At 40.0% G+C, this 23,755-nt stretch overlaps 1 protein-coding gene across 6 annotated transcripts in view; it reads left to right on the forward strand.

Moving 5' to 3' along the window:
• The window catches only part of VPS13D (vacuolar protein sorting 13 homolog D), a 335,894-nt gene that overhangs the window by 239,379 nt on the left and 72,760 nt on the right, over nt 1-23,755 (forward strand). For 5 of the 6 annotated variants that reach the window (XM_072608911.1, XM_072608914.1, XM_072608913.1 and 2 more), the window contains 2 exons: nt 6,635-6,767; nt 11,956-12,151. In XM_072608911.1, the coding sequence (XP_072465012.1) occupies nt 6,635-6,767; nt 11,956-12,151 (329 nt within the window). Of the gene's footprint in view, nt 1-6,634; nt 6,768-11,955; nt 12,152-16,101; nt 16,964-23,755 lie in introns of all 6 variants that reach the window. The other variant, XR_011967006.1, reaches the window with a different exon arrangement.

A 23,755-nucleotide genomic window follows, 5' to 3' on the forward strand; every position in this document is an offset into this window, starting at 1 on the left:
TTGTTGAGCTCTCTCCTTTGCATTTATGGCATTCTCTTTGTATTATACTTGTTTGTGTGTATATGCATCATCTTCTCATAACCACCCCCACCCCAGACTCTCATTTTTCATCTTTATATCCCTTGTACCTTGTTTCTTGAATCTACAAATTGAATTTTGTTGATTAACGTTTGCATTTTGTCTTAGAGCCAGAACTTTGAAGCAATAATGGACCTCAGCGAGCATTTTGTTCCATTTCTTCCATGTACAAATGAGGAAACTGAAACCTCGAGAGAGGAAATTTCCCACAGCTAGTGAGTGATAGATAAGGGCATGAAGAGAAGAACTCAGGACTCCTGGTCCCCATGCAGGGTTTGGACCACTTTACCCCTCAGAGGGATCTGAGGGCCTTTAAGACCAAGTACTTGAGAGAGGGTTTTTTTTTTTAAATAACATCTCAGAATGTTATTGTACATTGAAGTTTGCAATATCCCTGTGAAGTAGGTAGTGCACATATAATTATTCTCATTGTGCACGTGAGGTAAACAAGTCTTGGTGAGGTGGATTCGAGCTGCTGAGTAGCAAGCTGGAATTGGGGTTCAGATCCAGACCTCATCTTTCACATCCACCATTCCTTCCACTGCACAGGATTAAGCCCAAGATTTCACATTTAAGAGAAATCATCTTGAAGAAGGCCATATGAAACGAACCTTTTTGATGCTGATTTTAAGAAACCTCGGGTGCCTGAATAAGTTTACATCAACTTAATAATAGGCAAGGTATTGAAGTCTGTTTTCAAATACAGTATGGCCTAAAATAATTAGCTTGTTCAGACTATACAAGCAAGGCTGAACAAAACCAGAATTGTATTTGATGCTGAATTTTGCAATTTTGTAACCCTCAACCCAGAGTAATGTGAGAATCCTTCTTCACCTTGCCTAGAGCATTCTATTTTGCTCTTAAAAGTCATCCAGCCTAGTGGCAAGAAAGATACTGTCACCATAAATTATGTTGTGGAGCAGAGATATTAAGGAGGAAATAACTGTGAAGGAAGAACCAAGAAGGCATTCAAATCCCAGCTCTAGTTACTGTGGCCAAATACCATTTGCATCCCATGCTAACTGAAGATTATAGAAGGGTCAGGAAAGCTGATATAATAAAACAGAGGGCCACAGTGTGAATTTTTTTTTTCTTGCTCCATTCCAATATCAACTTGAATTTCAATTTTATACGATCAACCATTCAGAGCCAGGCCTAAATCTTGGCTAATTTGCAGTGTCTCCATTCCTATTGACAATGGATTATTTTTGGAAGGTGGGGTGTTGACACACAGTATGTGTTGGTTATGTAGCAGAATTAGGGTTTTGAAGAACTTTGGAGAATGTTACCCACACACAAACACACCCAATAAAGAGAAAATAAGACTTTATAGAAATTAATTATTTTGGGCTGAGTCCAGATCTCAAAAGTGTGGCGTGTGCTGGAGCTGCTTTGGAGGGGGTTGGGGATGGGAGGAGACCATTATTATCTTCACAAGTGTAGCAGGCAGGTTTTCTGAAGGACATTCTGTTCCTGGGAAATTTTAATCTTTACCCAACAACATTTACTTATTTCCTGTCAGTGTTTTCTGGCTAAAATGTTGCTACAAAATTAGCTAAGTGAAATTAGATTTCTGCAAATATTAGCCTCCTGCTTTTTGTCTTGCACTGAGAGTGTTAATAATACACAGGGCTTTGGCACTTTACAAAATGTCCTCATCACCAGTCTAAACAGTCAGTCATTCCATCCCCTCCGTAGAGCACATGGAGTATGTCCTTATCTTGACATTGAATAAGAATTGTGGTTGACTTTTCTCTTTTCAGTAGGAGAGGTGAACACTTGTGAAGGGTATCTATAGAGCAGGGAATCTGGATCACTTTGTTCTTCTCTGGTTGTCTCTAGGTAATGTGGTCAAATGGAAAGAGCCCTAGACTAGTGCTGGGGGTCAAACCTTAGTTCAAAGTGTCTGGGTGACTCTGGACAAGTCACTGAGCTACTCAAGTCCTACATTTCTTTTTTTGGAAGTAGGGATGATTATTCCTGACCTACCCACCTTAAACGGCTGTTGTGAGGATCTAGTGATAGCATAGACCAGGTATGATAGTGCTTTGTACCTTGCAAACCACCATCCAAGTGTCAGTTTTAATTGGCATCAGATCTCGAAGGGCCTTTAAAATGTCCAGTTTCCTCTTTTGCAAAGAGGGAAATGTGGCCCAGAGAGGATTTGTGATTTGCTCAAGGTCACACTTAGAGTTAGTGGCAGTAAAACTTTTAAACTACTCTAATTCCATCAGTGTAGGGAACTCGTGGTTAGCAACTAAGTTACCTAGGACACTGAAAGGTGCAGTGATTGGCCCAGTCATTTTGTGTCAAAGGTTGGACTCAAGACATGTCTTCCTGACTCTGAGACCATCTCTGCATATACTGACTGCTCTGCCCTGCCACACATTAACAGTACCATCATCATTGTCATTCTCAATAGCTTTTTGATATCTTCCTGTCTCATAGCTGTGTTTCAGGGACCGCTTAGATTTGCTTTGTGTGTGTCGGAATCTTTGCTTTAAAATTCTGTCTTCTCTTTTGTTAGGTTCAGTGCAACTTGGGAATTATTTGGTCCCTTGAGGAAATTCTCCAAAGAAAATTAACTTCATTTGGCTTTCATTTTTAAACACTGCATTTGGGCAGTAAAGAATTTCATAAAGTCAAGCAGTCACAGTTAGAGGTTGTGCCCTAGCAATGTGAGCAATCCCCACATTTTTAGTTTTTTGTTTGGCCTCTGATCAAAGTAAAAGGTCAGTCACAATTTCACAACTGTCACCACACCAGCAAAAATTAGTACCTGATCCTATTGATTGTTGTGAATCTTGACCATCCCCACCCTCCTGTAACCTCTGGAATACATCAGTATTAGTGGGAGAAAATGAATTCCTTTGCTTTTTCAACATACACCATCTTTCTTTCCAGCTTGATCTGATATCCATGGGGGTCAGTTGCACCAGCGTTTCTGCAGGATGGTTGTGTCAGACTTGGATGTGGCTGAGAGGGAGGGTCCATAGTATGGATAGAGCATTCTGAACCTGCTTTGCCATTTGACTCTCATATCCCGTATAGAGCCTGGTGCTAGAGAACTTAGTCATTTTGCCCTCTTGTCATGTTTCTTTTATAATAGTACTGCATCACACACAAAATCTCCAGTGCCTTTATCTCAGAAAATTTTCAACTTCATGAAAAGTCAAATTGCCAAGGGATTTGAACCCTGGGCTTCATCCAGTACTATGTCATGTCTACCAAGTTTCCTGCACAGTGTTATGTATGGGAGCCTAAACTTTTAATGGGCAAAGACTTTGGTGATGAGCTCATGTAATTGTCTATTTGTCTTTGATTTTTATCGCATAAATTAGGTCATTGCAAACCCAATCAGGTTGCATTAGCATTTTTTGGTTAGTACAGAAATGAAAACTCAGAAAAGTTAGCTCTAAAAGTTAGCTATTACTTCTTTTCTTAACCAGAAGTAACATACCCTAGCATAATTTTATGAGCTTTTAACAGTTACAAAGATAGAGAATTCTTATTAGGTCATCTTGTTCATCCCCCAAGGGCCACAAAGCTTTGTGGTCTAAATATCTGCAAGTCTTTTACTAAAGAGTGAGTTCAGTGCTGGTGGTGTCATGTCTGTCACTAGAGAACGTTAGCCATGAAGCTTTTGGCATCAGCTCACACAAAAGCTTTGGACCTGAAACCTGTTTTATGGAAATGGGGGGTGGGGGGGTGGAGCTGTTTTGGGCAAAGTGCCCAGATTATCTTCTGTACTCCTTTAAAAAGATGTTTTTAAGGAAAGGAAGAAAAAAGTGTTATGAGATTTTTAACTTCATTCTACTCCGTTGCCAGAAATAGACAGAAGGGACTTCACTTAATGGTTCATCTAAAGAACAGCAGCTGGAATAGTAAGTTGCAGAAAATATGAAAGAATTGGGAAAGTCTGGGAAAAGAGGATCTTTCACGACTCATTGATGTCAGGTCAGGGAGAGTGTGGAGACGGCTCAGGAAGAAGGTGGGAGATGATAACAACAGGCTCTTACCTTTCTATGACACTTACTGGGTGCCGGGCCCTGTGCACTATTCTACAACATTACCTCATTTGATCTTTACAATGACCCTGTGAGGTAGGTGGTCTTATCCCCATTTTACAGTTGAGGAAACTAAGGCATTTGAGAAGGAAGTGATGAGACTGAACTAAGGTGGTGGCCTGATAAATGGAGAACAAGGGACCTGAGTATTGGAGTGGTGGAGTCAGTGTACCTGTGAGTGCTAACATAGCATGAATGCTGAGGAAGACTCCAAAGTGTCTAACCTGGCTGGCTGAGAGAATGGTGATACCCCTTGAGAAAAATAGGATAATGAGGAAGATAGGAGGATTTGGGAGAAAGACGACAAGCTCAGTTTTGCACATTTTGAATTTGATTTGTCTGTGAGACATCCAGTTAGAGAGATCAAGTAGATGCAGGAGGGAGACTGGGACTGAGCATACAGGTTTGGGAATCTTCTGCATACAAGTGCTGGTGTAACCTATGGAAGCTCATGAGTACCAGGAGAATAAAGGGGGCAAAGGAAGAGAAAGGAAAGCTGGTGGGTGGGCAGAACCCTGAACTATACCTATGAGGAATAGGGAAAAGTAGGGGGTCTTATGGATAGTAATCCTGCAAAAACAAAAACAGAATAGGTGTCTAAATGAGTAGCAGGACATCCAGGAGAAAGCAGAGTCATGACAACCCCAAGAGAAGGGAGGACCTAGGAGTAAAGCAAGTCAGTAGGATCAGTAGCTCCTGAGAAGTTAAGAAGGAGAAGGAGAGATAAGAGACCATCTGATGTGCCAGTTAGTGGTAGCATAGTTGGTAACTTTGGAGAGAGCTGTTTCAGTTGAGTGATAAGGATGCAAATGAGATCACAAATGGTTGAAAAGTGAGTGTAAGGGGGAAATGGAGGCAACAAGTGTCAATGGCTTTTTTTTTTTTTTACAAGAGTGTGAAAAGGAGAGAGATATAGGATATAGGTCAAGTGAATGATGATGAAGAAAATGTGAATGTATTTGTAAACAGTGCTGAAGGAACAAGTAGATGAAGAGAGGTTAAAAATTTGGAAGAGAGGTGGTGTTTGAAAGGGTAAGCTTCTAGAGGAGACAGGAGGGGCACACATAGGAGGGGAGGTTGGCATTTGCAAGATGTTCCACCTCTTCCTTGGGGAAGCTGGGGTGTTTGTCTGCTAGGAAGGTAACTTTACTTTCAGTTTAGGATGCTTTGTGTTGAGCATACAGTAAAACTATATCTTAGGAATTGCTCAGAAGCATCATAGCTTTTATTGGACCAGAAAGTGGGTAAATAATCCTTCGACTGATGTCTTCAGAGCAGTGATCTAAACTCTGGTTTTTTGACACCTTAAGCTGCCTTTTGGTCTCTTGAGTAGTGTCATAAAGTTAAAATAAAAACGGCAAAATCCCATCCCAGTGGCATGAAAATTCAATATTGATAAATACAAATTAATGCTGTTTAATTTTTTAAAATAGAAAATTTTTGATGGTATAAAAGCAAATACACAGTGCTGGGAGATGCCAGCTTCAGAAAGGTATGTGTTGTCATTGCCCTTGGTCTAATAAGCTTTGATGCCAACTACAAAACCCTGCTGTCCAACTCAGGCTAGATTTTGGTGTAGTGAAAAGTGCCATGGATTTACTCATTATCTTTTCCTGCACTTTTCTGGTTTGGCCAGAATTCACCTATTCTTGTATTCAAGAATTTTCATTAGTACTGTTTTCAGTGCATGATTCCTGAAGAGTCATATTGGCAACCAGAATTAAACAGTTTCTTTCCCTCCCTACTCTCTCCCCCAACACACAGACACACACACACACACAGACACACACACACACACCCAAATACACCTTATTTGGTTTAGAGCTTTCTGCTGAACTTTGTATCTAAATAACATTTCCTGTGAGTTTTTTGGAAGGTTAATCTTGGGTCATTGGTACTTCACTGCTTCTTTTGATAGATCCTTCAGGAGAATGTTAATTATGTATTTAGTATCTTTCTCTTTTTATGCCTGAACAATGATGATAAGTACCTTGTGGTTTATTAACTGTCACCTTTTAGATTGTCCCATGACAAAACGTATGTTTATATGTTTTATCATATGTTTATGATATGAAAAGAATATGTTTATATTCTTTTATCCTGCCTTGGTGGATGAGGTGTCTCTAGTAAAAGTGTACCTGAATATATAAAATGTCCCCATGATTTGTGGTGGAGCATATTGTCTCATACTTGAAGTAGTTTGTTCAATTCTTTCTCTCCACAGTGACCTACGTCATTAACTTTCATGTGTCCCTCAGTTTTCACATAGATGAAATGAAAATAGTAGGGTCAGAGCTTACTTGGGAAAGTAGATTTTTTTCCAACTTGGAGATTTTGAACATGGTACAGTGTACACCAAGATCTTCTAATGAGCTCATTGAATGAGCAACATTTAATGAAGGCTGTTTGGAAGTAATAATAGTACCCATGAAAATAATTTTCAATTCAAAATGGATTTCCACCCTTCCACTGTGTTTGACTCATTGCAGTTTGCTGGGACGTTATCTGATGGCTTGGGGAAGACCATGGACAATCGCCACCAAACAGAGCGAGAGTATATTCGATACCATGCAGCAACAAGTGGGGAACATCTTGTAGCTGGCATCCATGGCCTGGCTCACGGTAAGGAAGAAAGCTCAGGAGACAGCATAATGATTGTTTTTGCCACACTTCTATGGGGCTATGATGGAAAAAAAACCAAACTGCTCTTGTTTAAATTCTTGGGTTCTGTCTAGCATAGAAAAGAGAAAATGTTTTAGAAATCTTTGTTCAGTATCTTGATATATCTGACAACTTTATTTTTTTTCCTTTTTTGAGGTGGAAACATGAATGAGAAGCTCAATTTACTTCCAGATGTGTAGGCCCTTCCTGTCCTTTGGCTGCCACTTCCCAGTTTCATGGAATTTAATAAATTGACCCCTCTCTTCTCCAAATAATTTGGACCCAGCATATTAAGGCAGTGACTTACTCAAAGTTCCCCAGATCATAATGTGCAGATCTGTTTCATAACTAGGGATTCAGACTTGAAATCTAGTGCTCTTTTCCAGTACATCTACCTCTTTATTTCCATAGCCATGTCAATCTATGTGCCCATTTGCTGGTGAATTTATTCAGATATTTTGTTTCTAATACAGTTGTCTTTTGTCACTTCATATTTAGCAACGCTCTGCATTCTTAGAAATAATATATTATTAGGAAGCATGTTAAGTACATTCAGTTCTCATTTGTGCTGATGATGGGTGGGGTGGAGTGAGAAAAGGAGCAGGCAGTGGCATGTATAATTCTCAAATAATTTCTTTGGGTTTTTAGTATACTATGTTTAGGACTGGAAGTAGGGCCAAAATGGTCATTTGCAGTGGATTTACTTTCTTAATTATGTTTAAAATGATTTTGCGCTCCCCAAACATCAGGAAGTCACCATGACAGTGAAGGCAGCCTTTAGTAATGTTGAGTGACAAAGAAAGCCAGGCCAAGATGGTAAATGGGTGAGGGTAATCCATGGACTGACATTTGAGAGTCAAGTCTAGAGTGAGCACTGGGCTGGCCTAGGATTTAGTCATTCTTTGGTTAACCAAAATAGTCCTACTTTAGATCAATGTGGCACCTCCCTTTGAAAGAGCCCAGAGTGCTTTCTTTTGTGGCACAATAATGGTGATGATGATGATAATGACGACCACTTCCATAGAACATTGCTGTTTGTAAAATGCTGCCTTCATAGTGACCCTTTGTCTCCCCACTTTACAGATGAGGAACCTGAGGGTCAGGGATGGTAAATGAGTAGCTCATGAGCACACAGCTCCCAAGTTAATAATGTTTTCACTCTGCCATATTGTCTGTCCTTGCAATATTCATGGAAGGTAGAGAAGGAGAGGGATTCATCCCAATATAGAGGTAGAGAAACTAATGTGCTGAGAAGATGGGGATTTCTTTTTTTTTTTTTAGAATTTTCTTTTTTCTTTATTTTTTTATATATTCACTTTATTTATTTTTAATGCTGTACAGTCACTACCATACAACTTAGATTTTTTTTCCCTTACCTACCAAGATAAGGATTTCTTAATTACTCACTTCAATTTTAATGCTTTTTACAGCTTTTTGTGAAAAGAATTTTTGTTGTTCAGTTGTTTTCAGTTGTGTCTGACTCTTCGTGACCCCATTTGGGGTTTTCTTGACAAAGATACCGGAGTGGTTTCCCATTTCCTTCTCTAGTGCATTTTACAGATGAGGAAACTGAAGCAAATCAAGGATTTGCCCAGGGTCATGCAGCTAGTGAGTGTCTGAGGCCCTATTTAAACTTGGGTCTTCCTGCCTCCAGGTCTGGCACTGCCTCACTGCCCCATCTAGCTGCTCTGTGAAATTATTCTTTATATCCAGAGTAAACCAGGAAGAGAAAATCGGTTTAAATTAAAACAGGAGAGAGTTCATTTCTTCTCAAGAAGGAAATTCATTCAGCATGAAGACACTAGAATAGACTACCATGGGAAATTGAGGCTTTTAATTCCTGAAGATCTTCAGTAAAAGAATGACTTGAAAAGCTGACTTAAACTAGTTTTGGTCATTTACCTCCCTGAAGGCTGAATGTTCTTTTGATCCCTTTTCAATCTCCAGTTAGATGGTTTTATGATAAGATCAATGTTAGCATTGATGCCATGTCTCCTGGCTTCCAATTTAGATCCTTAGACCTTCAGTCTTTCCTTGTATACTGATTCCTTTGCATCCCTAGTGCTTGATACATAGTAAACACTGCTACCTACAAACAAGCTTAAGCTTTCTCCATCCTTAAAACCCCTGCTCTACATCCTACCCTTTCAGCTAACTGTCGTCCTGTGCCTTCTTTTCTTCTCTCAGCCAAACTCCTTGCAGAAGATATCCGTATTCAGCACCCCCACTTCTCACTCTCTTCTCATCCCCTCTCAATCTGGCTTCTAACTTCATCATTCAACTAAAACTGTTCCAGACTTACCAGGGATCTCCTCATGGCCTCTTGTCAGTCATCTATCCTATCCTCCTGGACATTACCTTCTCTTTGACCTTTTGTGACATTATTCTCTCCTGCTTATTCTTCTACTTGTCTGACCATTTCTTCTCAGTCTCCTTCATTCATGTCATGCCCACTAACTAAGAATATAACCTGAGACTTTGTCCTGATCCCTCTTCTGTCCATACTCTCCCTTAATGACCTTACCATGGGACTCTCTATGAAGATGACTTCGAGATCTGTTTATCAAGTCCTTATCTATCAGCTGAACTCCAAACATCATGAGCTGTCAGCTGAACCTTTCCTATTGTTGAGTTGTTTGAATCGTGTCCGACTCTTTTTGACCCCATTTGGGATTTTCTTGGCAAAGATACTGGAGTGGTTTGCCATTTCCTTCTCCAGCTCATGTTGGACAAAGAGGGTTAAATGATTTGCCCAGGGTGATATAGCTAGTACATGTCTGGGGTCAGATTTGAACTCAGGAAGATGAGAATTCCGTACACCAGGCCTGCACTATCCATTGCACCACCTAGCTACTTGTCCTTCGGCTCTCACATTTACTATGACCAAAGTAGAGCTTATTATGTCTCTTACTTTCCTCCTTTCATACAACCACTACCCAGTTTAGGCTCTGTTCACCTCTCTTCTAGACTGTTGAAAAACCTCCCATTTGAACTCCCTGCCTTAGATTTGTCTCCCCTCCAAGTTAATTTTCAGAGTTGTCCTGATCCTGGCATCTCCCCTGCTCAGTAAATCAGTGACTCTCTGTTGTTGCCTCTTGGATCCCATTTAAACTGCTCCATTTGACACTTCAGTCACTTTACAACGTGGCCCTTTCCGACCTTTCCAGTACTATTACACCAGCCTCCCCTTCTCTCACTTCACGGTTGTCATCCTGGCTTAGTCATTGCTCCTCACACTCAACACTCCAGCACTGTTCCTGTATCTTTGCACTGACTGCCCCCTGTGCCTGGAATACACCCCTTCTTCAACTCTACCTTATGAATCTCTGCTTCCCTCAAGACTCAGCTTAAGAGCCACTTTCTTTCTCCATGAAGTTTTTCTTGGCTCCCAAGCTGCCGGCATATCACCATTTTTGTATGTATTCTAAAGATACTGTGCACGTCTTGTTTTCCCCATTAGAATGTAAAGTTTTTGAAGGCTTTTGTCTTTGTAACACCAGCAGTCAGCATAGTTCTTGTTCTTGATTGATCCCATCTTCCTATGTAGCTCCTGCCTTGCCTTTTGCTTTTGCCAGGAGTATAATTAGGGATGTTGCAAAATTGCATAAAATGAACCAAGAATCAAAAGAGAAATCTCCTAAGTTGTTAGGAATCCCCTTCATCATGAAGTGATTTTCCCAATTTGTCTCACTAGAGGAACTGAAGAGCCCAGAGAGCCTCCTCACACCCAGGCGTCCAAGAATAAACATCCTGTCCCTGGAGCATCTCCTGGCCACTTGAAGGGTCTTGCCAGACTGCCTCCTTCATTCCCACAGGCCAGACCCTGTTCTGTAGCCAGAGGCCTCTGTCATCTAAAGGCTGTGGTTGTCTTCTCTGCTTAGATTTCCTTTGACCATTCAGGTCACACTCTGAAACCCGGAATTAATGTGCACCTTTTAGACTTCATTCACTTCCTGTGAATTTTTTGTCCCTTTTCGGTGACTCTGGTGGTTCTTGTTGGATTTTTCTGAATTAACCTCAGTAATTTGATCAGTGTATGAGAAAAGTGCCTCCCTTTATATCTTGTTCAGGGCAGCAATAGAGAGCTCCTCAGATCTGTCAGCCCACAATCACTTTTTTCCTTTTAACTTCCTTTTAATGTTGTGTGTTTTTTTTGAGCCACAGGGTATCATTTCTGTTCACAGGGTCATAGGATCATAGCTTTAGAACTGACAGGGACCTCAAAATCCATCGAGTCCATCATTTTATAGGTTAAGAAAGTGAGACCCAGGGAGGTTAAGTGACCTTACCAGAGTCACATAGCTACTAAGAATCTGAGGCAGGATTTGAACTCAGGTCTCCCTACTTCCATGGCTATTGCATTATCTACTAATTATCTACCAAATTTTAAAGAATGTTACTAAATTACTCATGTTCCTTCCTCTCTGAAGATAATTTATTCCTTTATAATTTCAAGGTTTAAGTTTTTGAACTCCCTTAATCAATATAGCTCTTCTCCCATGAATCTTTTCTTAAGTTTTCTACATTACCTCTCAAGCTACAGAACCAAGAACTAGGTAGAATTAATTCCAAGGCTGTGCTTGATTTAAAAAAAAAATTTTTAATGAGAGTTTCATTAGTCCATTATGACCCAAAATTTAATCTACTATCATTCTTGGTTAAAGTCACTCATTTCTCATCTACCTGGTCCTTAGATATGTTCTACAGATTACATAGCCATTGGTTGCTTTGCCAACAAGGGTATGTAGTATATAAATGCAGTATAATACGTTAACAAAATGTCCTGAGCTTTTTCAGACCACATTTTTAACTTGGTTAGGACATACGACCCTAGGGTTACGGACTGAGATAGTATACATGTGTGAGCTGTTCAGGCCTCATATTGAACATGCTGCTTGTTTATTTTGTGTATATCTGTATGCATGTGCCTTTGTATATGCGAGAAAGTATTTAAAAATAATTCATGTCAGTGTTCACTCAAAGAAGGAAAATAATTTCAGATGAGATGCTATGATAACTGTCAAATGAAATAGAATATCAGACTTGGAAGTACAAGCTTTAGAAGGCGTTGAATAGAGGGCACTGATAATGTTTTCGGTAATGGGACTTTTCATCTGATTATAACAAGATGTTTTCCCCCCTCCCCTAGGTATCATTGGTGGATTGACCAGTGTAATAACCTCAACAGTAGAAGGTGTGAAAACTGAAGGGGGAGTCAGTGGTTTCATATCTGGTCTTGGAAAAGGCCTCGTTGGCACGGTGACCAAGCCAGTGGCAGGCGCTCTAGATTTTGCATCAGAAACAGCTCAGGCGGTGAGAGACACAGCAACACTCAGTGGCCCCAGGTCAGTAAGCATGGGGACTCCATGGGACTTTCTATTTCTAATTGAGCTCTGTTTCTTGTCCTTATAATCAACCCTGATGTTTTAATCCTCTGCCATCCTTTCCTTTCATATGTAATTCAAATGTTTATAACTAAAATTGATGGGGTTTTCTGACCAGCTTTAAATAAGTCATGGGGCACAGATGACTGCATCTATGGTGAGCTATAGTAATGATCCTCATGGGACAGGTGGGATGCATAATTAGGGGAATGTCCTTGAGAAAACACCTCTTGGTTACCTCTTGGCCTCCATGCCTGGTATCTAATGGTATTAAGCTACAGGCTTGTTCTTCCCTGATGGCCCTGCGTTTCTTTCTCTGAGATTGGACCTGCTTTGTTCCTTCCCACAGTCTTACTGCCTGACTCTGCTGTTCAGTTTACCGTTTTTAAGTTGGATCTGAATTGTCCTCGATATTAATGCTCTTCTCCTCTCTGTATTATCCCATCTTGGCTCCCCTGTTTATGTGCCGTGTCTCCTGCTCATGTGTAAGCTACTTGAGAGTGAGAACTGTTCATCTTTATCTTTGTATTCCTACTGCTTCAGAAGTCACATTATCCGATTGCCGTGAGATTATCTGTTGCACTTAAGCTGCATCATCATTTATACCTTGGGTTACAGGACAAAGACAGGATAATCACTGATGTGGATGCACAGGGAACTCATCAGCCAGTTGGAATTTGAATACTGAAAATCACATAGAACCCAAGTGCTAACATAGCACTCATTTTCTAACCATTCATTTCAGCCAACTTCACCTCATCTCTCTTTGCCATAGCTTCTGGTTTGGGGCTCTGAATCACAGAGATATGTGTGAGGTATATTATGGTCAAAACCTAACTCCACTGAAGTCAAGCACAGATTTGATGTTATCTAGTGGAGTAAGTTTTTCAGAAGACTCTCATAGGGATATTATTGGTTTTGAATGAATTCTCCAAGATGTTCAGCTAGATTGTAGAAATTTGGGCAGGTGCAAAATATATACATTTCAGTGTTTAAAGGATCTGTAATTTCTTCCATGTAGGTACACAGATTTTGTTTCAGCAAAACATTTAGCATACAGTTTATTAAATGCCTACTACATCCTAGGCAGTAGGGATACAGAGGCAGAAATGAAAGAAGAAATAGATGAGGAATTCAAGAAATAGATTAGAAGCTAAACATAAAGGCTTGATGCAGTAAGGATGGTGAATTTTAGCTATCCAGACAGCATGCAGAAGCTGTACGTACTTCCAGCCATTATGCCTAAAGGTTTATAAAATTCTGCCCAACCTTTAATCCAGCAATATCACTGCTAGGGTCTATATCCCAAAGAGATTTTAAAAGTGGGGTACGGAGGGGAGGAGGACCTATTTGTACAAAAATATTTATAGCAGCTCATTACTGTTCAGGGCATCCTCATCCTCTTAGTCCATACTTTCAACCTAGGTATCCTTAGCTCCTCCCTCTTTCTGATCTCTGCTTCCAAGGCTCATCAGCTCTCCCATTTTCAGCCTCCCTCTTCTCTGATGCTGCCACCATCTTCATGTGAAGCCCTTCATTCCTTCATGCATGGAGTATTTACAGTAATGACCAGGGTGCCACAAGTCTCTTCCTGCCCCAGTCCATTCTCACTCAGCTACCAGAGTATTTTCAGATCTGGAGACTTCATCTCCCCTTACTCCATGAACTTCAGTGGCTCCCCACTCCAGGATCCAATACAAAATCCCCTGTTTGGTTTTTAAAGCCTTTTATAACCCGCCTGTAATTCTACCTTTCTGGTCTTCTTACACTTAACTTTCCTCCACATACTGTACTGTCTGGTGACACTAGCTACCTTGTATTTCTCCTGTCTTCTATAACTGGAATATTCTCCTTCCTGACCTTCTCCTCTCTACCTCCTTAACTCTTCCCATTCTCAGCTAAAATTTCACTTTCTTCAAGAAGCCTTTTCTAGTCCCCCTTAATTTTCTAGTGCCTTCCCTCCAAGAGCACAGTTTTTCCTATATATGTCTTCTATGTAGATAGTTGTTTACATGTTGTCTCCCTCCTTAGGATGTGAGCTCCTGCTTTTTTTGGTATCCCTAGCACTTAGCACAGTGCCTGGCACAGAGTATGCATTTGATAAATGCTTGTTGACTGACTGAGCATGGGAGGAAACGGCTCTTATCTCCCACATGCTCATGTTCTAAGTCACACTTATAGTCAGCCAGAAGCAAGGACACGTAATGGGGAAGGAGTACAAGATGGTGACAGTTGTGTATGACTACCAGGAGTGCTCAACCTCAAGATGAGCCAAAGTCGGCAGGGATGAGTAAGGACAAAACAAAGTTCGCAATTTTTTCGGTTCTGTTAGAGGAAAGAAGATCAAAGAAGAAAAAGGAGAGCACCTGGGGTGGATGAGATAGTGATAACAGGTGATGAAGAGAAGGCAGAGCTGCCCAACTTTTGTTCTGCTTCTGTTTTCTTTGCCAAAGAGAATAGTTTTTAGGCTGAAAAAAGGCTTGGCCAAAAGTGCCTGGTATGTATATGATGCCCAGAATAAAAAAAGATAGTAAAACACCCCTCTCTGCCCATGGTGGATTCACATCACCTCTGTATGGGCATACACAAAGAGTTGGCACTATGGTTGCTGAGCCATTGCTGGTGATCTTGGGAAGATTATGGAGAACCAGAGGGATGTCACAGGATTGTAAATAGAGTTATTCTAGATTTAAACAAGGCATTTGATAAAGCTCCTCTTGCTCTTGTTGTAGAGGAAATGTGGAGAGGGGACCTCGTTGACATTGCAGTAGCAAGAGTCAGAATTGACTGAGGGGCTAGACTCAGAGAGAGGTCTCTAGTGATGCTCTGGCAGCTGGCAGTGGGATGAATGCCCAGACACTCTAGGGCCCTGGCTAGGAAACACTTTTTTAGTCTCTTGGATGAAGGCAAAGATGTTATGATTATCAAATTCTCAGATGACATAAAACTAGGGAGGAATATCAAACCTTGCATAATGGAGTTAGGATTCAAAGTATTGTGGCAGGTTATAAAACCTTGATCCCGACTGAATAAGATGAAATTAGTAGACATAAATGTAAAGTCTTATGTTTGGGTTCAGTAAATTTACTTCATTACTGCACAATAGGGGGAGACATGATTAGAGAACAGTTTGTCCCAAAAAGACTGGGAGGTTCAACATGAGTCAGAAGTGAAACATGGCACTCAAAACAGCTAATTCTAGGCTGCAGTGAAAGCATAATGGTTAAGAATCAGGTGATCCTGCTACTGTACTCCACCCCAGTTAGATCACATCTAGAGTTTTGTGTATTCTGGTAGCCATGTTTTAGCAGGGATTCATGAACTGGAGAGTACTCCAAGGAGGGCAGCCAGAATTCCTATGTTATGTGAGTATTGCTTAAAGATACCAGGAATATTTAGGATAGAGATAAGAAAACTTACATGAAATATGATGACTGCTTTCAAGGATATGAAGAGGGACTGAACTTGTTCTGCTTAGCCCCAGAGACTTCTGTGAAATAGGAATGATGGCTGGAAGTGGCAAAGAAGCAAATTTACGCTTTCTCCATAAAAGAGGGCTTCCTGATGTCTGAGATCTGTCTAGTGTAGAATGGTTCTCTCTCCCATGAAGTCTTCAAACAAAAGTTGGAAAGGATATAGAGGATATGGAGATGTGTTCTTATTCTGATATAGGTTGGACTAGTTGGCTTCTGAGATCCCTTCTAGCTCTGTGGCTGTGTGATTCCCATTTAGTTCTGAACCCAGCTTATTGTCTTTTTGCCTGAAATATATGTGTTTTTGGACTGCCCATCTAATTGTATGTCATAATCTAGTAATTTTTCATCAGTTTGGTTTTTTTTAAGTGGATTACCCATCTAGTTTCTTTTGACTACCCATGATTTTCATTGAGTTGACCTTATGTTGTTCTGCAGTTTGATGAAGTCAAAATCATGCCCTCCACCAGCACAAATATCTGGATTATGTCATCAGTTACAGAGAACACCTCTTCTCCTTGGCCTTTCTGCACAGCTTTGTGACACTGGATAAGATCTCTGCTGAGCACATCTCCCTGTTTGATGTCTTGCTTGATGGGGTTATTCAAAGGATCAGTGAACAGTTACCTCTGTGGTTCCTTTCACCATAGAATCTTGTGTATGATCCCAGCATATATTTGGGAAACACCCTCTTGAGGAAACCCTTTAAGTTTGTGTTGTTCTTTACCTTATTAAATGCTTTTTTTGTCATCAGCAAAGCACGTACTCAGGAGGATCTTATATTTGTTCTATCTCACATGGCCGTGCAGAGAGACATGGCAGCCAACAACAATACTGGGGTAGAGTACAAGATCATTTGCAAAACAATTCAGAGCAAGAAGACAGAAGATTACATGCAGTGTTGCCTCAAAACAGTCAGAGGAACAGAGGAGAAAATGAGCCTATAAAAAGCTTGGTGTGAGACTTAACCAAAACACTTATGAATGAAATTAAAAGGAGAGCAACAAATAGGAGTGAAATGAAGCAGACCTTCCAGGATTTTTATAACGATCTCTTCTCAGGGACATTTGTACTACAGCATTTAATTTCTGTTTGCTCAGTACCTCATGTGCCTTATAAGGAATGTAGAAATGACCTTGAGAAAATGAAGTCAAGAAAACACCGAACCCCCAAGTGCATGTGGAGGAAGCCCGCTGGAAAGGGACACTTGGAAGGGCACTCAGAGATTGATCTTCAAGATATCTCACAGAGGACAGATCTCAAAAGAATGGGAAAAGAATATACTCTCGTATTTTTAAAAGTGAGTAAAAAGTCATTAATAGTTGATGCATGCTTTGTCATCTCTAAAATATTTTCAAGAATAAAGAATGGACATTGCATTTATTCTAAGAGAATCTTCAATGAAAATAAGAAGACTAAACTGATAAGCTTTGATAGTTAATTCTTTGTAGCAAACTACCTCTACATTGACAGAACTAACAGATATCCTTGGGAAGAATATAATATTTACATAAGGTTTGGGTTTTGACTTCCTCACCATTTTCTTCCAGCCTTTTCATTTCTTACATCTCATAGTACCATATACAGAGCCTAAGAAGTTTGCCTTTGCCATTTCATTCAGGAAATTAAGACTACTGATGAGTGAATTTCAAAAGTTATTCATTCAGTCAATGAGCACTTAGTGAGTGCTTGTTCTGTGCCCTGGGAATGCAAGTTTATGGGAGATGGTTCCTGACTTGGAGGAACTTCTATTCAGGAAAGGATAAAATAGCATGTTCACAGATAATAAATATAGGAGATAAACTATGGGGAGAGTGATCCTAATTTCTAAGAGAATCAGGAAATCCTCTTAAAGGGGTTAGACCTTCAGCTTTACCTTGAAAGATCCTAGGAGTTCCAAAGAGGCCAAGGTGAGGAAGAGAATTCTAGGCACAGGGGACAACTTATGTAAAAAGGATAAAGGCGGGAGATAAAATGTCATGTATGGAAAATAACAAGGAGCTGGCCAGTTTGGCAGGTGTATGGAGAATGGTTTAGAGGAACACTAGAAGAAGGGAGACCAGTTAGGAGATTATTGAGATAGTCCAGGCAAGATGGGATGAGCATTTGGACTAAGGTGATCATGGTGTGAACTGAGAGGAGACAAAGATAGGAGATATTGAAGAATTCTAATAGAGCACCAAGGGTGCTCCAAAATAATACAGGGCTTACAAAATGAATGGTGGTGCCCTTGGTAGAAATAGGAAAGTTAGGAAAGGTACTGGGACAGCCAGAGTTCTTGTTAAGTTTCCAAGGGTTCCAGTGTCGTTAGCGGTTTTATTTAACTTTTTTTATATATTGCAGCAGTATTGCCTGAAAAAAGTCACTTGAATTTCTGTGATGTACAGAGTTGATGGGGTAGTTTAATCAAAGCTGAGCACTTTGTGCAAGTGTATGAGACATGACCTATGTTGTCTTGGTAAAGGGGCTACTTCTGTGAGCCCCAGCAGTTACCCTATATAGCCCCTAAATTTTTTCTCTCATGGTAGAATAGAAAAATTGCTAACATTGGAATCAGAGGCCTTCCGTTCAAGGCCCACTTCTGAGGTTTACTCACACTGGCCATAAGCAACCTTGCCTCCCTACCCTTCAGGTGATGGAGTTGGACAAAGTGGCCCGTGGATCTCTTGCCAGCTCGGAGATAGAGGAGGGAACAAGATCTCCTTGCCTTTGCTTATTCTATTTTAGAACGTGACAGTGTGTTCAAGTTTTTGAATTTTTATGTTATTTTAGTACTGCTAGTAATAGTACATGGTGTTTGTTGATAACCTGGGTTCACAGACCTGAACTATGCCTCTTTGGTTTCCACATCTCTTTCCTAAAGAGAACTTCACTGCTTTCTCTGCAGAGCCAAGCATGATGTGATGCTTGAGAATGATGTGCCAGTTTGTGATACTCGTTCTTTGTAACCTGCTGTTGCAGTTTTACATTGCAGCTTACAGATGAGGATGCAGAGGCATATAGCACTTGAGTTTCCTGCTCCAAGCCAAGGAGCTATTGAGTGGCAACTTCAAAGCTAAAATGCAAACTGCAGCTTCCTGATTAAGCCCAGAGTAGCAGTTTGTGGATTTCACCTTTGAAGGATTGCTATGTGATGACTTATTGCTCTTATTTCAGAGGCAAAAGTTCCAAGTACTGAACAAATGATCTTTCATTTGAGATCATATCAAGAGAACATATTCTAGAGGTAAAAGAGCCAATCTTGAGTCACTTAGCTCAGTCCTCAGAAGAGCCTCTGACAGAGATCACAGGTGGAAATAAGAATGCAAAATGGCACATGTGCCATCCTTGTACACAATGGAGACTCCACATTTTGTTCACATAATGTTCACCATCACACCAGATAATGTTACCTAAATGTCACATCATTGAACCATCTCTTTGGGGTCCTAGATGTCTTATGTGACTGTAATAAGGAAATGAAGATCTCTAGGCTTTAACTTCTTCATCTGAAAAAGGTGATTGTATCTGTAATAGGGCTACCTGCAGATATTAGGCCCCTTGAAATGGAATTAGATTAGCCTCAGCCATGAAAGTTTTCCACTTCCACTCCTGGAATTCTGTTATAAAACCTAGCCTCTTTTGTAAACAACTATCACTGTTGCTTCCTAATTGTCTGATAACAAGCTAACATGATTGGAAGCACAGCAAAGGGTTAGTTTTTTTCCTAGGCTCTGTAAATCTTTGTGAAGGATAAAGGGATAATAATTCCCACCACAGACTTTTTTCCACTCCAGTTTGCCCAGCATTTAAAAGTGGGACTATTATCATTTTCCAATCAAATCAGGGAAAACAATCATTTTTGCAAGTGGAAATCATTCTCTTTCCTTTAAATAACTACAAAACTGTTTCACTCCCTCCAGGTTTGAGTTATGATGGCATTGTTATCTTACCAGGGACACACCAGTTTCTACACAAGGGATAAATAATTCCAGGTTCTTGAAAGTGAATTATAACCATCTCCATCATCCCTAGTCAATTGAACAAGATCCAGGGGTGTAACTGAGGACTTTTCCCCACTGACTAATGAAAAATTTACTTTGGCTGTTTAGACAAAAGGGACCAACAAATGACTTGAGGGGATTAGAAGTGAGATATTGACCGAAAACTGACCCAAACTTAGGGCCAGAACCCAAGAATCCAAGAGTTCCGCCTCCATATCTACATTTGGAATCAAACTTTCTTGTTTCCTTTGTTATATTTCATTGAAATGAAGGCTCATATCTTAGCATCTCTGTTTAAAATGACCCTCATTCTAAGCAGATGATCACAGGGCAAACCATAAAGCTGTTGAAGAATACTCCTTCCAGTAATCCATCTGAAAAGTTGTCTTACAAGAAACATTGGCTTCATTTTTGTTTATTTAAAAGTGATTTTATTTATAGGGTTTTTTAAAAAATCTCCTTTCAGCTCTAGTAGATTAAAATGCATCCAGACTCCTAGCCTTGTTTGTGCATGGAGACAATTTGACAATCCTCCCACCCCTACTTTTTCTAAAATTCCCATCTATATAATCAAGCAGTATAATTATTCTTGGGAAAAGCAGGTGGGGGCAGGGAGAATACAGGAGGGTGGAGGACAAACAGAGCCTTTGGACTGGACTTGGATATTGTGTACCAATATCCCCCTGTTGCATTTGTTAACTGTTCAAATATGTGTGGTTTGGAACTCAAGGCAAAAGCCGTTCCAAGGCGCAGCTCTGCTGGCTCAGGTTGCATCTTCTGCACTACGTGTCCTCAGCCACATTAATCTGTTCCCAAGTAAAGTTTATGGAAATTATAGAGATGGAGCCCCAGTTTGTGGTGCCATCAAAGCCACATAAAGACCTAAGGAAAACCCATTATCCCTCCTTGGGATCTGTGCTAGCCTATGGCATTGGCTTCATAAATATTCTCAGTCCTAATTTTAGGTGACCTGGGACCAAGATATGGCGTAGGCTCCCAGGCTAATTGAAAAAGCACTACAGTAGGAAAGGAAGGAAAAAGGTGCCTAATGTGTGTCAGCCACTGCTCTAGGCATTTTAGAATTATTATCTCACTTATTCATCACAACCCTGGGACGTAGGCGTGGTTATCTTCCCTATTTTATAGTTGAGGACGCTGAGGCAGACGAGGTTAAGTGACTTGCCTACTCACATAGCGAGGAAGTCATCTGAAAACCAGATTTGAACTCAGAAGATTACAAAGATCCAGTAGCTGGCATTTTGTGATAGATGGCAAGATATCATTGTGGAGGAAGGAGTATAGGGCTGTGGGTTCTATATTTATGGGTTTTGTGTCTTATGTATTCATTTACTTTAAAAATAGCATTGTTGGAGCTTTTGAGTTGTGAGACATTTTGGGGAAGTGGCAGATTATTATTTATGACACTGGACCCTGAGATTGGCTCCAAAATATTTCTTTACCTTTTTATTGAAGATCCTGCGTGGGGAAGGGAGAGTAGGAGTGGGCAGTGCTTGAAATATTTGAACTAATTTAGCAAAACCCAATGATATGGAGTGTTGGAGCTTATCTAGTTATTTTAGAAAGATAAGAGTAGAAGGGAGAATTTGAAGGATCGTGATAAATCAGTGTTTGAAGAATACAGACAAAAGTATTCTGATTATATCCTGGAATCCCAAGTCCCTTGTGCATGCAGATGTAAATTCCAGTTCTGAGAGCATGTTGAGTAACCATTTTGTTAATACTACATGAGAGATTTCATGTGGCAGAATTAGTCTCAGTGTACTCTCTAACTGATTTAGAACCTTTTTTTTTTGCCATTGACCTCTCGAATATGAAACTGAAAAGAATTTTTCAATTGAGTTTTTCTTTTACTCGTGATGTTAGCTTCTTCCACCATCCCCTCCAGAAAGGGTTTAATATTCTATCACATACAGATTAACAGACATTTGTAGAGCCTGAAAGAAATTAGGTTGGATAGGTAGAAAATTTTTTGAAAGTATTTAGTAAATGAGTATTTTTATGACTCTGTTATAGAAATTGAATAAAATCAGTTTGATGCAAATCTTTCGCCTGTATCAACAACAAAACTTTTGTAAGTATAAGTAGAAATGGCAGAAAACTTGGAAAGTGGATGAACCTTTTGATGAATGTGCCTGTTATCTTTGGTTAGGTAACCTCTCTGTGAGGGACATATCCTGTAATGCCAGAGGTTGTTGTGTATCTATTGTAATTGGCTAATATGCCAGTTTCCCCAAAAAGGATTAGGCACCACTGTCCCAGCAGTAATGGGAGGAACCATCTATGCCTCTTGAGAAGCAAATTTTTACCCCCTTGGGTTATCTGGAGGTGGCCTAGGAAGCTTGAGCAATATTCTCCCTACCTACTCTCTTCTTTAGAGAAATCCAAGGGTCATTTTGAGCCCTACCCTGGTCAGAATTTCTATGAATTCCAAATTAGTAGATTTTAAATTTATTCGATTTTTTATTGTATCTTCAGGACACACTTTGAGTGACTTCTGACCACCACTATAACTTTTTAAAAATCAGTCTTCAAGATCAGAGCATGATCTGAAGTTGTTGTACAAGGGAGAAACTTCATTCTGTTCCAAAATGACACCTCTCTCTCTTTTCTTGCTGCACCTTTGCAATACTCCAGAAACAAAAACAGCATTGACAGTCTTGAATGTGACATGTGATGTGATGTCTCACTCTTCAGCTTGGTACTTAAACTGATGGGGGGGATGGGGGGGGTTACAGGGTATTCTCAAGAAGCAGCTGAAATAAATAGCTTTCTCTTTGCCTTCTGAAGATTCCTTCTTCCACCTACATGCCAGAAATCTAATTTTTAGGCCTTCTGTTTTCCTTCTGTTTACCTCACCTCTTAAGTAGCCCCCTTTCACTCAAAAGCCAGAAATGGTACTATTCTTATTATAGTATAACTTAGGGAAAGCTCAGACCAAATGAGAGAGAGAGAAAAAACCACACACACACACACACACACACACACACACACACACACAAACTATATATATATATATATATATATATACATACATACATACATATTTGAGGAAAATCTTTCCATTTCTGAAAAACTATGATTTATTTTTCTACCAGATTATCTGTTAGGGAAAGAAAACGTACTTTTTTTTTGGTCATGGTACATTAGCATCATTTCTAGAAAGGAGACTGTCTCTCCCTTCCCATTTTGGCATGAAAAAATGACTGATTTCATGGAAATAGCAAAGCACAACTAACTTCCAAAGCAAAGACAGAGAAATCAACTCATAGACTTTAAAGCTTATACAGTTCTGTGGGTACAATTCTAGTGTTGGAGGCATCTGATCTTTAGTCATATAAAACACATTTGAAAATGTAATTGCATCTCCAAAAACAAATCATTTTGGCTTTCATCATCTAAAATTAAATAGCCAACCCAGCCATTGTATGTCTAGAATTGCTTCCCAATGCAGTGAAATGTGGTTTCCCTCCCCCAAAAATTTCAAGACAAAGCCCAATTAATATGTTCCCTGTGGTCCAATTTCACTTCCATAAGATTTGCATATAAGATTTTCAGTCTGAGCCCCTCATTACATAGAACATTCCAAATTTTCCTTTCAAACTTGAATGTATGTTCCATGTGTTGGAGAATAACCAGGAGCCAATTCCCTTTTCTTCCCTTCAATCCCCCCATATGGCAACATTTACTGTAAATGGAGCTCCTCTGTTAGGAACTAAATTTACTTATTTTTAGGATTTGATGGATACCCTGTGTCATTGGTGGTTTTCCCATACAAAATTGCCAATCTTTGCCCAAGACTAAACTGGACTATCCCTAAAAGAATGGAAGAAGAAAGGCAATTCAAGAAAACATGAAGACCAATAGGATAATACTGACCAGTGCCCAGTGAAGCTGTCAGGGACTTCAGAATGTCGACTGCAGTTGGGTGTACCATCCCTTCTCTTTCAGAGCATATCCTCATGAAATAGGAGTCCTTTGTACTGTTTCTCCTCTTTAGGGCCAAAAATTGTACCAAGAAGAGTCAATGACAAGGGGAGCCAGGCTTTGCATTTAATTGGCAGAATTAAGTTGAAAGACAGGGACTGTCT

This window comes from Notamacropus eugenii, chromosome 5 (genome assembly GCF_028372415.1).
Source record: "Notamacropus eugenii isolate mMacEug1 chromosome 5, mMacEug1.pri_v2, whole genome shotgun sequence".
NCBI classification, from domain to species: domain Eukaryota; kingdom Metazoa; phylum Chordata; class Mammalia; order Diprotodontia; family Macropodidae; genus Notamacropus; species Notamacropus eugenii.